We start from the raw sequence: 13,031 nt of genomic DNA, 5'->3' as shown, positions 1-13,031 counted from the left end.
ACAACAGAAACAGGAAGAAAGAGTGAGAGAAAGTTGTGGTGAATGAGTACAGCAGGGTTCGCCACCATCCCCTGCCGGAGCCTCGTGGAGCTTTAGGTGTTTTCGCTCAATAAACACTCACAATGCCCTGTCCGGGAATCGAAACCGCGATCCTATGACCACGAGTCTGCTGCCCTAACCACTAGGCCATTGCGCCTCCTTAGGTTGTATATAGCTCATACTAATAGCATCCCCTACATATTTATACACATATCGAAAGCCGTTGGCAAATAAACATAGGTTCACATACATTGTCTGTTGTTTCAACAAATAATTTTGATGAAGCGTGGTTGTGCCATATATACACTTGTGGGTCTGAATATTAGTGAATGTGAACCCCAATATACTGATATTTGGTCACACTTGATGTGTTTGCATTGTGTTGCAGTGTTAGACACATTAACACCAATAAGAGTATAATCATAGTTGAATTTAAAGGGGGCAAAAGGAGCAATTGCTCTGGGCCTCCTCAAATATCAGGGAGAACTTGCCTTTAAAAATACATTTTCTCCACTTTAGTGATACCAATTACTCAACTGTAAAGTATCTACTATCTAGTTGTCCAAAACCAGCTTTAAATCCTTTGGGAATAAAACAAGCAGCTGGATGGAGAAAAAGTAACTATGAAAAACAAAATCTATAATCTTTGATTTGTTGTAAATCACTTGAACTCTTTTCTATCAACATTTGATTTATTTTGGCTGTAGGCCTACTTATCTGTGTCAAATGTAAGAATAACAGTCCAGCTTAGTATGCCTGTGGCTAGATTAAACAAAGTGAGTTTACATGGCTTTTGTCAGTTCCTCTTTTATATTTGAGAATATTTTCTTTTCACTTTTATTTAGATTATATTTTCACACAGAATATCCAACATACCATAGTATATTCAGACATCACAAAAAAAAAAAAAATTCCAAAGAAAGAAGTGAAAAAATGCTAAAGTACTGGCAAAAGACATCATCTTGCATACTTTTCCTTTGCTTAAAAAAAAAAGAAGAAACTTAGAAGCTAATAAAGAATCAGTAATAGAAGTTTCTTTTAAGATACTAGCTGCACTCCCAAGTGCATCTACAAAAAATAGAAGATATTAACTCAAGATATTGAAGATGAAGAATCACTGCATCCTATTGATATGGACAGCCAAGTGCCAGCTTGAGATTTAGACCAAAGAAGGTAGCTTTCTGCCAGAGAAAAAGTATGCATCCACATTCTTTCAGAACCCAGAATCTTGACATCATTATAAAAAAAAAAAATTAAAAAAAGGCAAAATGGATGGGCACTGTCATTATTTTAAAAATTTAATATTCTATACTATTTGTAGTCATGGTAGGCAGCATCTGAGAAAGTGGATCCTGTACAGCCCATCAATGGAGTGCAGGTTATTGCTTATACTGTACTATGATGTCAAGCCCCATGACAAGTTCTCTAACAAGATTGGCTTTAATGATTGGTGGTGGGGGGAACAGTGAAGAAAAAAATGATTATGCATTATGCTGTTTCTGAGAGGCCAATAGAAAAGCTTGTAACTTTCCTGCAGACTGGTTCTGGAGCATTGGCCACATCTGTCTTAGAATTTCTTTAAAAATACAGTATAAATTTTGAAGACTGCAGGACAGTCCTATGACAGCACCAGTAATATAGCCAATCACTACACAGCAATATGAGCCAGACTTAAGGAAAAGAACTTGGTTACAATTTTCATTTCCTGTGCTGGTAATTTATTGGATCTTTTTGGACATGATAGTGCATCTTACTCTGTTGAAGCTGTTGGCTATATTGGCTTCATACAAAAGGTATACACTTTTTTGCTGCATTGACACACAGATGGGCAAATTCAATGAAACCATTGGAAGGAAATAGGAGAATTAACTTTGAAGACCTAGTCCGAAACTCGTTGGTCAGCAAGAGCTGATGCTGTTGAAACTCTTGTTGATGGATATAACTGCATTCAAAATACACTCAGAGATATTGAAGATGATTTAGAAGAAATACCTGAAGCAAGATATGAAGCTCAGACATTGGCAGTGTTGTGAAACTACTCTAATGGCTAAGATCTGGAATTTAATTCTCGTACGGTTTAACAGTAAAAATTAAGCATTTTACTCAAGACAGTAGTTATGTGACAAACGTAATCTTTCAAATTAGAAGCACATAAATAGATGAATGGACTTCTCATTTTCAATGAATGAGGATTTTAGTGGTTCCATCAATGACAGTACCATTTCGCCGAATTATATAATGCAAGTAGCTGAGTATTCCACAGAGAATTACACTTCTTAAGGGCCAACTTTGAGACTGTCACAGTGAGTTCGCTCTTTTAATTACACACACGTGCAAATAATTTTTATTCATAAAGTTTTGGTCAACAAGAGCTACAGTGGAATATTTAAGATGCCGCGTAGTGGTATTGAACCCCGAACCTCTAAATGAAAAGCGAATTTTACACAGACACAAGCTCACACATACAAAATGAAAGAAAATTACGCTTCAGTTTTTTTTTTATATCATTAAACTTTTGTCTTTTTTAGCCAGGAGACTGGCAGTGACCCTGAGCTTCTAGAGGGTCTTCGAAATTCATTAGAGATATCCTCAAACTAAATACCTGTCCCGTATACTGGCAATAGTGGGACTCCTCTTAGGTGCCTGCTGATGGTGTTAAACAGGGCGACAGGCTAAGCCTTATATAGCAAATAAACCAATGAGGTTCAAGAGGCAAGTTCTATTTGAGGAATAAAGCTCAAAACATTTTTTCCTTTATAATTCTAAGATAATTTTTTAGAAGTCAGTTTACTTTTCGGCGAACACCGAGAAATATGTAGATATATAGCTGATGTAAATATGGATGGGATACAGGTCAAATCAGCATTCTTTAAGTTTATAAAATTTTTTTCTCGGAGATTGCCGATGAAAACAGTTTCACTTTATCGAAAGATAACCTATATATAAAATGTGTTTTTAAAATTGGATTAAAAAGAGTAAATAACATTCGCTGGTGGGGGAAAAAAAAACTCAGTGTGAGTGAAGGGTCCGAGAAGCTGCTGCCGGTGAAACTTCAAAGTCGATGGATAGATAAATTGAGATAAGATAGGTCAAGAAGGGATAGATACAGTTGAATTTAGCGTTTCAAATGGACAAGTTCACAGAGTGCGTCTATTTTGTTTTTTAACAGAAAAGGGAGAATTCATGTGTGCGTGTATATATATCTTCACACACACACACACACACACACACATAGAAAGCTGATAAATATCTAAAATAACGGGGTAAAAAAAATTGTTTGTAACCTCTCGTTTCGGTTAATATTTATCACGGAATGAAAACACAAAAGTGAAAATGCCATGCCCCACTATACTTCAGAGACGAGGTGTGGTTTACCTTCCGGAAGAAGGTTTCAACTAAAACGGGAAGAGTATACTTCGAGGGTATTCTTAATTACTTTTAATGAGTTACACTCATTGTTTGTTTGTTTTTAGCCAAAATTTAATACATAAATACGATAATATATTGAACCAACATATAACTTATGTCCCTCTTATAATCGATAAAAGAGGGACTCTAAAACCTATATTCGTTTTAATCCTTACTAATAAAACGCTATGTTGTAATATTTATTAGAAGTAAACTTACCATCAGATATGATCGAGTTTAGCTGTCTCGTTGCTTCAGCTGAATGTGGAAGATATGTGAAGTAGAAGGAAAAACATACATACACGCAAACAAACAACTTTCTTCTAAAGAGACTCGGTGGCTCGAGGTGAATGTTAGACGGTGGCTACGTCATCACTGTATGGGCACATGTTTCGACGACGTCACTGATTGATGAGTATTATGACGTCAACATTCAGCTGTAGAAAGGGTTGTGCCTCTGCGGAACGCCACTGAATTCAAAAACAAACAAAACAATATATTTAACTGCTCCAAGATAACCAAAATTTGCTACAGCACACTCTCATATATATACACAAGAAGAAGAAAAACAAATTGGAAAAATCGCTAACCACATTCACCTAACACCCACAATACACACATCCATATATATATAGTCACACATTTGTGCCTCTGTGTGTGTATATCCAGCTATAGATATATACACACACACACACATACATTCACACACACAAATATATTGCTGTGAAGCTAAATACTAACTGCTCCAAGATAAGATAAGAAGACAAATCAGAAATTTACTGACCAGATTCAGTACACACACACACACACACACACACATACATATATATATCAGTTTAATACTCAACTGAAATTGCTACTAATAGTTTCATGCTTATATGATACTTGAACAGGCATATTTATGAAATACGCCATGTATTTTCAAGCAACCTTTCAATATTTCAATATAATTTCTCTTCCTTCTGCGCTTATATTTTCTGTGTGATGGGTTTATGCTCGAACCCGAGAATAAGAAGAAAAGACACGCAAGAAAAGTACAGTTTAAAAAATCTGCGAAGAAATTTTTTTTTTTTTGTTATTTCTCTTCCTGCAATTAAGTCGCCATGAGTGTTGACACGTACGGCCCAAATTCTCAAACCCTTTCCTTCTTAGATACTGAAGAAACCGATCATTTGGGTGCCGACACACAAGGATCAGACTTTTACTTTACAGACTTCACGCTGCCCTCTCAGACCCAATCCCAGACGCAGGCTTCACAATTGGATGGAGGACACAGCCAGAGCCAGGTTATTTCTAATTTACTATCTCAATGATGTCTCATTTCCTTGCTCTGCCCTTTACACTGGTCTATTACATGTGTGTGTGTATATATATATGTGTGTGCGTATGTATATGTGTAAGTGCCATGGTCAGGACATTGGCTAAGAAATATACGAACATCTAACACATGGTTTCTTTTTATCTTATCATTTTTTAAAGCTTCTTGCATCAAGCTCTAGGTATTATATGGTGTGCAACCCTCCACAATCCGTTGAGTGTGTGTATGTAATATATACACTCACATGCTTGTCTATGGGAGATCACAATTTACGCGCACGTATATATATAAGACATTATATACATAGTTTATTATATATACATCTTAACAGATGTGCACACGTATGTACATACATGCATGTATATATAGATATACACGTGAATATAGGTACATAGATGTGCGTATTTATACATATAAATATATGCATATAAAATATACGTATGCACACGTGTATGTATGTTTTTTTTTTCTCATGCGGTTTCCTTATCTTGCTCTGAACTTTTGTACTAGTTTATAAAATATAAAAAATAATCATGAACCCGATATAAACCTAATCTAACTGATCTTTAGTTCTCAATGAGAACACACAAACACATATATATATACACACACACACATAGATTCGGCTAGAGGTGCACATGTACCTCAATCCCTGTGGAATAATTTATTGCAATCCAGAGTTATGTATAAACTTTAAAGGGACTATATATATATATATATATATATATATAATAATGGGTTGTGTGGTGGATTTACGTAGGAATTAAGTATATAAGCTATTAATATGTAATGGTAGACTATTTTAAATATATTGCAGAGACTTCGATTTTTTTTTCTCTTTGGTTTTGAATTTGTAGAAAAAGGTCTGATTTAGTTGCTTTGGCCCTCTTATCCAGTAAGTAGACCGATCTGTGATCAAAGAATTTTCCAGTTGTGACCATCTCAGATTTTATTACGATATATTTTATATGAATACATTATTCAAAGTATTTTTTAAGACTGTATATTACTTGAAGGATATTTAGCTGTTATTTCTAGCAACCACATATAGGCCTTCTTCGTTAACGAGTGTTGTACATTTCAACAGACATTTTCGTGCCCTGTGAAATAAGATATCAATCTATAAGAGACGGATTGTTTTCTTAATCATTTCTTATTCCTGTTTTTTTTTTTTCTCAAATCGTCTCTAAATTACTCTGATATATTCACTTTTGTTCTCCCTCCAAGTTTTACTCAAGGTAATTTTTGTTTCAAACAGCTGGAAAAGTTTGAGATATGTGTGTGCCATATCTTTTTACTAATTTATATTTGTGTTCATATACACACACACTAAATTGTAAATGGGTTGGTTGCCGCATGGAAAGTAAATGCGTAATATTTTTTTAATATAGACATATATCAGCAAGGAACTAGTATAATCGAAATATATTTTCTCTAGAATAATCCTCCGAAACGTCTGTAAAAAAAAAAAAAAAAGCCAAACGAAACAAAAAAAACTCAGTAAACTCTTTACAGAGTCGAGAGATATTAAATTTTGGCAATTATTCTGTCCTCTTCCCCTCCATTTTTTAATTATTTATTTTTAAAGTTCCCATGTTTTATTATGCATGTCATTTGCATTATGATTTCAAATCCCGCCAAGACTACTAATATAAAAGGGCGTAGCCGAGCCTAGTGATACATTCCTTATTTAGCCCCTCATCATGTTCCCTGATTGACACAACTGTGTTTAAAAAGCTGTCTAGCCCTGACCAGTCCACATTTTTTTTTCTCGTAGAGTATTTGTAGTACTACATTATACAATGTGTCCTTTTGCTTAGACGGTAGGAGTGTAGTTTGAGGAATAATCGGTTGCTTTTTCTAGCAGAGCGAGCAAACCTGTAGAACCTCCCCCCCTCTCCAATGGTTTGCTATACGTTTAGATGTCTTGACGTTTTGAGTTCAATTCCCGCATGGATCGATTTTTTTTTCCTTCCGTTCTTCCGGGTTCGATAATATAAAGTACCACTTGAAATCTCGTTCTACCCCTCCTCCTCTTGCTCTAATTTGCGTGTGCGATATATTTGTATGTGTAATGTTCTTGTGTTTGTTTCTTTCACATATACAAGATTAAAGTACTCGTTAAATTATTTTGTTTAACAGCACTGCTTCGGTCACAATAGATCTTGGTGACCTCGGATCTAAATAAGTTTAGCTCACCAACAATTTTTTACACACACAAAACGGAGCAGTAGTTAAATATTAGGGAAGTAGTGGCGGTCTGTGTTGGCAAATAAAAATAGTTGTCTAGCTTGATTCGTCGAAAGGACCTCCCTCTCATAATTTGAGGCCTTGTCTTTAGAAATCAATTATATAATTTATAGAATGTAACCAGCAGTAGTATTCTTTGTCATATATATATATATAAATTGCGATGAACAGTTTTTTTCTAGAGAAATTGGGTTTGTGGTGGGGTTTATGTAATTGATTTGGTGTTTTATTTTTTAACAATTTAACTATTTTCGACATTGCTTTTTTTCGTTTCGTTTCGGCCACTGGTTTATATTTTTGGAATTTAATAATTTTCCCCTCCTCTTTTACTGTTATGATCTACAGTGTTAGCGCATATTCTATTTCATACTTATTCATATATATATATATATTTACACACACACACACACACACACATTAGAAGTGAATGGGTATGAGACTAATATAGTTTGTTTCGTATTTTGCGTGTGTTCAGTCTCGAGTGAACAGAGTTTCAGGAATTTCGTTTCTCGATTTTCACTTTAAACCTTGGCCCACCTAAAAGTTATCCATATTGCTCCATGTCAATCCTGTTCGATAAGACAACCTAGCTTTGACAAAGAGCGTTCCGGCCATAGCCATCCTGTCCTTCGGTGTATCTTATTCCTGTCTGATCGAATGTGACCTTCTCTCTGTGTGTTTTTTTTTTGCTCTGACGTGATTTTAATGAGGGTTAACTGCTCCGTGTTTATCTTTTTAGAACTCTTAACTCTGGTCTCTTTTTCACAACTATAAAATATCGTTGGTTTCTTGTAGTTAGTGTGTTGACTGTAAATATTGTTCGATCTTACACGTGGAGGCAAGGTTCAAGGTTGTCTAGAGGAAACAGCCTTCGCCACATTTATTACATTATCCTACTTAGTGCTGTTATTATCTATATTAGATCAATAATGAACGGTCAGTTTATTAATGAAATGTGGTAACTGCAACTGACATATTTCATTACACAAATGGTGGCGGCCATTTCTTTTTGCCACATGGTACAAAACCCTAGCTGAAATTCTTAATCAACCTTTCTTCGTTTAGTTTTTTCCTTTTTTGACGTTTTACACATATTTCTAATAGCCAAGGAGAAATACCCATTATGCGTTACAAAACTGGTGTCTTAGGATTTTTTTTTTCTACGACGAAAAAAAGAAAATGAAACTTCAAAATATAGTCGTGAAGGTTTCTTTCAAATTTACAGCATTAAATGAAATAATAATTTAAAATATATGCAAATAAATTTTCAGTGTTAGCGAGAGGATGGATAAATTGATTTGTTATCTATAACATTTCAATTTTCTGTCTTCGAAATGAAAATTGATCTGGAGGTTTGGACTTCAGTTTTAAGATTGCTGTCTGTATGTATCGTTGATTTAACTTAGCACATATAAATTAAACTGTAATTACTATATAGGATAATAATAAAATTGGAATATAAGTGATTGTTTTGTTGAAAGTCTTAACATTTGTGGTTATGATATATTTTACTTATCCTCTCTGGATTATTATAGAACTTAAATATATCGATAGTATTTGAAACTCATGTAGGCTTTCAATAGATATGTGTTGTTAAAGAGTGATATTTCGACAATGCGCACACACACACACACACTATATATATATATATATATATATATATATATACACACACCCTCGTGTCGGTTGTCGGCGGCGATGCCAACCTGCCTGCCATAACGGTGCCATCCATCTTTGATGGGTTAGCTGGGTGTTGGCGATCAGACCGAATGAATTATTTTCGTTTAGCGTTGGTCAGAGGTCATTATCTACCATATGGACATAACCGATTGGATATACCGAACTTTCTATAGTGTGTGCTTGCATTCATTTTCCGAGGATCTCTACTCAATAAAGTGTAAACATAACTGGTTACATTAGATTTTGGGGGTGTTAGTAGTTTTCATACCTCTCTGAAAAGATCCCCGAATTTTAATTTCTTGTTACAAGTGATATGATTCGTTTATAATATTTTAAGCACTTCTAATTTTACTTGATCCTGCTTCTCTAAACCTCATGTTTTCCTCCGACAAGAAGTCGTATTGAACACGAATTAAATCGACTGCCCCTGTGAGTTTGAGAAACGTAGTATTTTTTTTACCCCTGAGGCTTTAGGGTGGATCTTGTTTTTCATGTGTCTTGTATCAAAATAATGTAAATATAGGGAGAACGTATTGACTTTCATGATATGATCTTTGGACTGCTTCCAGCTCCATCCAGTTTCTTAATGTTTTGGTTGTTAGATAGTGTGCAATCTTCACTTATTGGCTAAAAATAACTCGAAACAACAAAAAAGGGAGTGAACGTCGCTCTATAGAATAATTCTCGTAACAACCATTCCTTGTTATTTACTATCGTAGTTAATTGAAACACATTTGTATGTATTCTTACTTTTATACCTCTTAGAGCAATTTATTTGATATATTAAAAATGATTGATGCTAAAATTAAATACCAATGCCAATACAGTCCAGTAATAATGCTTGGTATGTGTTTTCCAAGGTAAATAGTTGGTTGTTAAATCAATGTCATTGGTCCAGCGAAAAACCATTTCCCAAAAGACAAGTTTGTCTACTGAAAGAGTTTTAAGTTTGCATGGAGATGCTAAGGAATGCTTAGTTTCAGTAAAACATTTTGATATGTATTTTCTTAAGAGGCAGGTGTGGTTACATGGTTAAGAAGCTTGCTTCCCAACCATATGGTTTCAGGTTCAATCCTGTTGCATGGCACCATGGACAAGTGGTTTTTACTATAGCCCAGGCTGACCGAGGATTTGGTAGATGGAAACGAAGTTCATGTATATAAATGTGTGTGTATGCATCCTTGTCTTGTGTGATGGCTGGAAATGAACATTATTATGATACAAGCAATCTTCATTTCCAGTCTTCTGTGCAAAACATGACCTTGCAAGGAAAGAGGTGGGGTTTGGCAATAGGAAGAGCAAATCTGCCTCAACGCATTGTCTAACCCATGCAAGCCTGGAAAACTAGACATTACATGCTGATGAAGAAAGCATGTATACTTTTCCCTTTAAGGCATTTCAGAACTCTAACTGCTCAGATCAGTTTGAAATCTACAACAGAGAACTTGTCTCAAACATTACCGACATTGAGGTGCTTGTATCCTGAAGAAAGCAGTACAGGTTCAATACGGTGTAGGTGAAAACAACAAACAATGGTGTTGCTAGAGTAGTTTGTGTAAATCAGTATTTCAGTCGAAATTGCCTGTGCATTTTATTGGTATGAGTTCTTTCAGCTTATTGAACTACAATTTACTGTAAATGGTACTTGAATTTAGTCATCTAGGCAACTTAAATATTGTTTGAATTGTTATCAAATTGGAAATCTCTCTAGACACATAATGAAAGAAGCTTGATAGTTGTTTTTGTTTTTTTATATCAAAGTAGTTCTGATAGCAAAATTGGTTGAGCCTAGGAGAAAATGGCTTTTGTTACATGGATGCATCTATGTTTCTGAGATCAGCTTCCACTTTGCCTTTCATCTCCCAAAGTTTATAAGCATTGGGGTCAGTATAATCAGCTATAGTCTACAGTGTGGCTTTACTCAGCCACAAAAGAGTAGCAGTTGACTGTTTGAATCTTGTGCAAAATAAATGTCTGTGGGTTCAATCTAGTATTTTATCATTTTAACATCTACTTGCATGGGTTGGAATGTATTGAAGCAAATTTTCTGTGGCTGGATGCCCTTCCTGTTGCCAATCCTCACCTGTTTCCAACATAAATATTTCACCATGTCCAAACATGTTTTCACATACAGTGCTTGCATTATAATGCCACTCATTTACAATGACCATGTGATGTCAGGGCTTATGTATCATTTTACTGGTTTCAGTTATTGGATTGTGGTTATGCTGGGTATGGTTTAATTATAAGGATCCAGCAAGCGGACTGGTTCTTAACCCTTTAGCATTTAAACTGGCCTTTATTAGTTCCAAATATTCTACCTGTTTTGGCATGCTTCCTACAGCTGGATTTCTTTCCTAATGCTGACTACTGAATGCTATAGGTTGCTTTTTTTTTGTTTTTATAGCACCAGCACTAGTGAGGTTACAAAGTAATATACAAGACTCTTTGCCAAAGTGGACGTGCAGTATTGAGGGACCTGGCTTTGTGCCAAGAGTTGAGAGGCTAAAGTATTAAGGACAAGAATAGGTGTCTTGCTGTCAAGATACATGGCTACCTCAACAAGAAAGAAAGGATGGTGGAGATAACTTGTTACGTTTTATGAAGTTGGTTTTATCTACCACTCTCGTAAAAGTTAAACATTATGGTTTGCACAGGAATGTCAGCTGAAAAAGTTAATATCTTACCATAGTTTGAGAATTTCTTGCAAGTTATCAAAATATCTATTATCAAAAGACTAACTCATTCATATATAAAAACTGGAAACAATATAAGATGGCAATTTTTGTTGACGGAACACACAGGAGACTACAAAACACTAGCAAATGATGTATGTTAATTAAAGATTTTATGTGTGCTTTATTAAAATATCATCATTGAAAACCCACTTTTCCACGATTGTATGGGTCAGACAAAATTTGTTGAAGCAAATTTTCTATGGCCAGATGCTCTTCCTGTTACCAATCCATGTTTCCAAACATGGTTTGTATTTTCCCATGGCCAGACAGGTTTTTCATGAAAGACCAGGAACAAAATTAGTTTCTTCCAGTTTCTGTCTATTGAATCCACTCACACGGCTTTGGACAGTTCTTGACTCTGGTAGAATTGCCTAAGTGAACCCAAGATTGCATCGTTGGGAAGTTGCTTTTTAACCATACTGTCACACCTGCATCTAGTGATATGAGTTACATCAAAAGTCTTTCATAATTTAACACAAATTTGAAGGGTTTAATGTTTTTTTTAATTTTTTTTTTTTATACTGTTTATGCTCCTAACTAAGCATTTTCTTCTAGAAATTCTCTAAAGGAATTTGGAGTCTTTGAAGAGAGTGATTGAAACAATACTTCCTTACAAACTTCCAAAAACCTCATATCCTCATTTTTTATTATTTCTTTAGTATAAATTAGGCAAAATTAGTATAAATTATTTAGTATAAATAAATGTTAGAATTATAATTGCAAAGAATAAGTTGGGATCTTGCCTTTTGTCAAGACACTACTGTAAACGAAGCCAGTGAAATATGTTGAGTACATACTGCCAAGTAACATGTTCCTTGTGATAATGTGGACTTCAAATGAATCTAGTATTGAACCTATATTCCAACAGTACATGTTCTGGTATATGAAATGACCTTAAATTTGTAATGCACTCTTAGGTGGTTTCGCAGTGTGGAAAGGTAGACATTAAAAGTATAGTGATCAACAAAGACATTTGAGCGAGATCGTTGCCAGTGCCGCTGAACTGGCTCCTGTGCAGGTGGCATGTAAAATACACCATTTTGAGCGTGACCGTTGCCAGTACCGCCTGACTGGCCTTCATGTCAGTGGCACGTAAAAGCACCCACTACACTCTTGGAGTGGTTGGCGTTAGGAAGGGCATCCAGCTGTAGAATCTCTGCCAAATCGGACTGAAGCCTGGTGTAGCCATCTGGTTCACCAGTCCTCAGTCAAATCGTCCAACCCATGCTAGTATGGAAAGCGGACGTTAAACGATGATGATGATGATGGTTGTGTGGTATGTAGTTTACTTCCCAACTACATGGTTCTGGGTTCAGTTCTACAGTGTGGCACAAAGAGTGGGCTAGTGTTTTCTACAATGTTTTCAGGTCTACTAAAGCTTTGTGAGTGGATTTTGTCGAAAGTGGCTGAAAGAAGCCACCGTGTCTGCATGTGGTAGTCTCCTTGCTTTGACATGAGATGGTGAAATATTACCTTACTTGGAAACAGCGGGTGTTGGCAACAGGAGGGACATGTGATTAAAAAATCTCTCAACGAATTCTATTTGAGTGTGGAAAATGGAACTGATGATATTGCAAAATACCCCCCCCCCTTTTTTT

The 13,031-nt window shown here is 35.5% G+C and overlaps 2 protein-coding genes across 2 annotated transcripts in view; one reads left to right on the top strand and one right to left on the bottom strand.

Moving 5' to 3' along the window:
* LOC106876711 (poly(A) RNA polymerase GLD2) overlaps window positions 1–3,821 on the bottom strand; it is a 30,827-nt gene extending 27,006 nt beyond the window's left edge. Inside the window, exon 1 of the mRNA XM_014925420.2 lies at window positions 3,667–3,821. The gene's annotated coding sequence lies outside the window, so the exon portion shown is untranslated. The remainder of the gene's footprint in view (window positions 1–3,666) is intronic.
* A 51-nt stretch (window positions 3,822–3,872) lies between these two features.
* The window catches only part of LOC106870284 (regulator of nonsense transcripts 1), a 72,455-nt gene continuing 63,296 nt past the window's right edge, over window positions 3,873–13,031 (top strand). Inside the window, exon 1 of the mRNA XM_052967354.1 lies at window positions 3,873–4,733. Coding sequence (XP_052823314.1) covers window positions 4,551–4,733 — 183 coding nt within the window. The 5' untranslated portion in view covers window positions 3,873–4,550. The remainder of the gene's footprint in view (window positions 4,734–13,031) is intronic.

The sequence above is a fragment of the Octopus bimaculoides genome, chromosome 4 (genome assembly GCF_001194135.2).
Source record: "Octopus bimaculoides isolate UCB-OBI-ISO-001 chromosome 4, ASM119413v2, whole genome shotgun sequence".
Lineage (NCBI taxonomy): Eukaryota > Metazoa > Mollusca > Cephalopoda > Octopoda > Octopodidae > Octopus > Octopus bimaculoides.
Note: the sequence above shows the minus strand (reverse complement) of the source record. Positions and strands in the feature narration are given on the sequence as shown.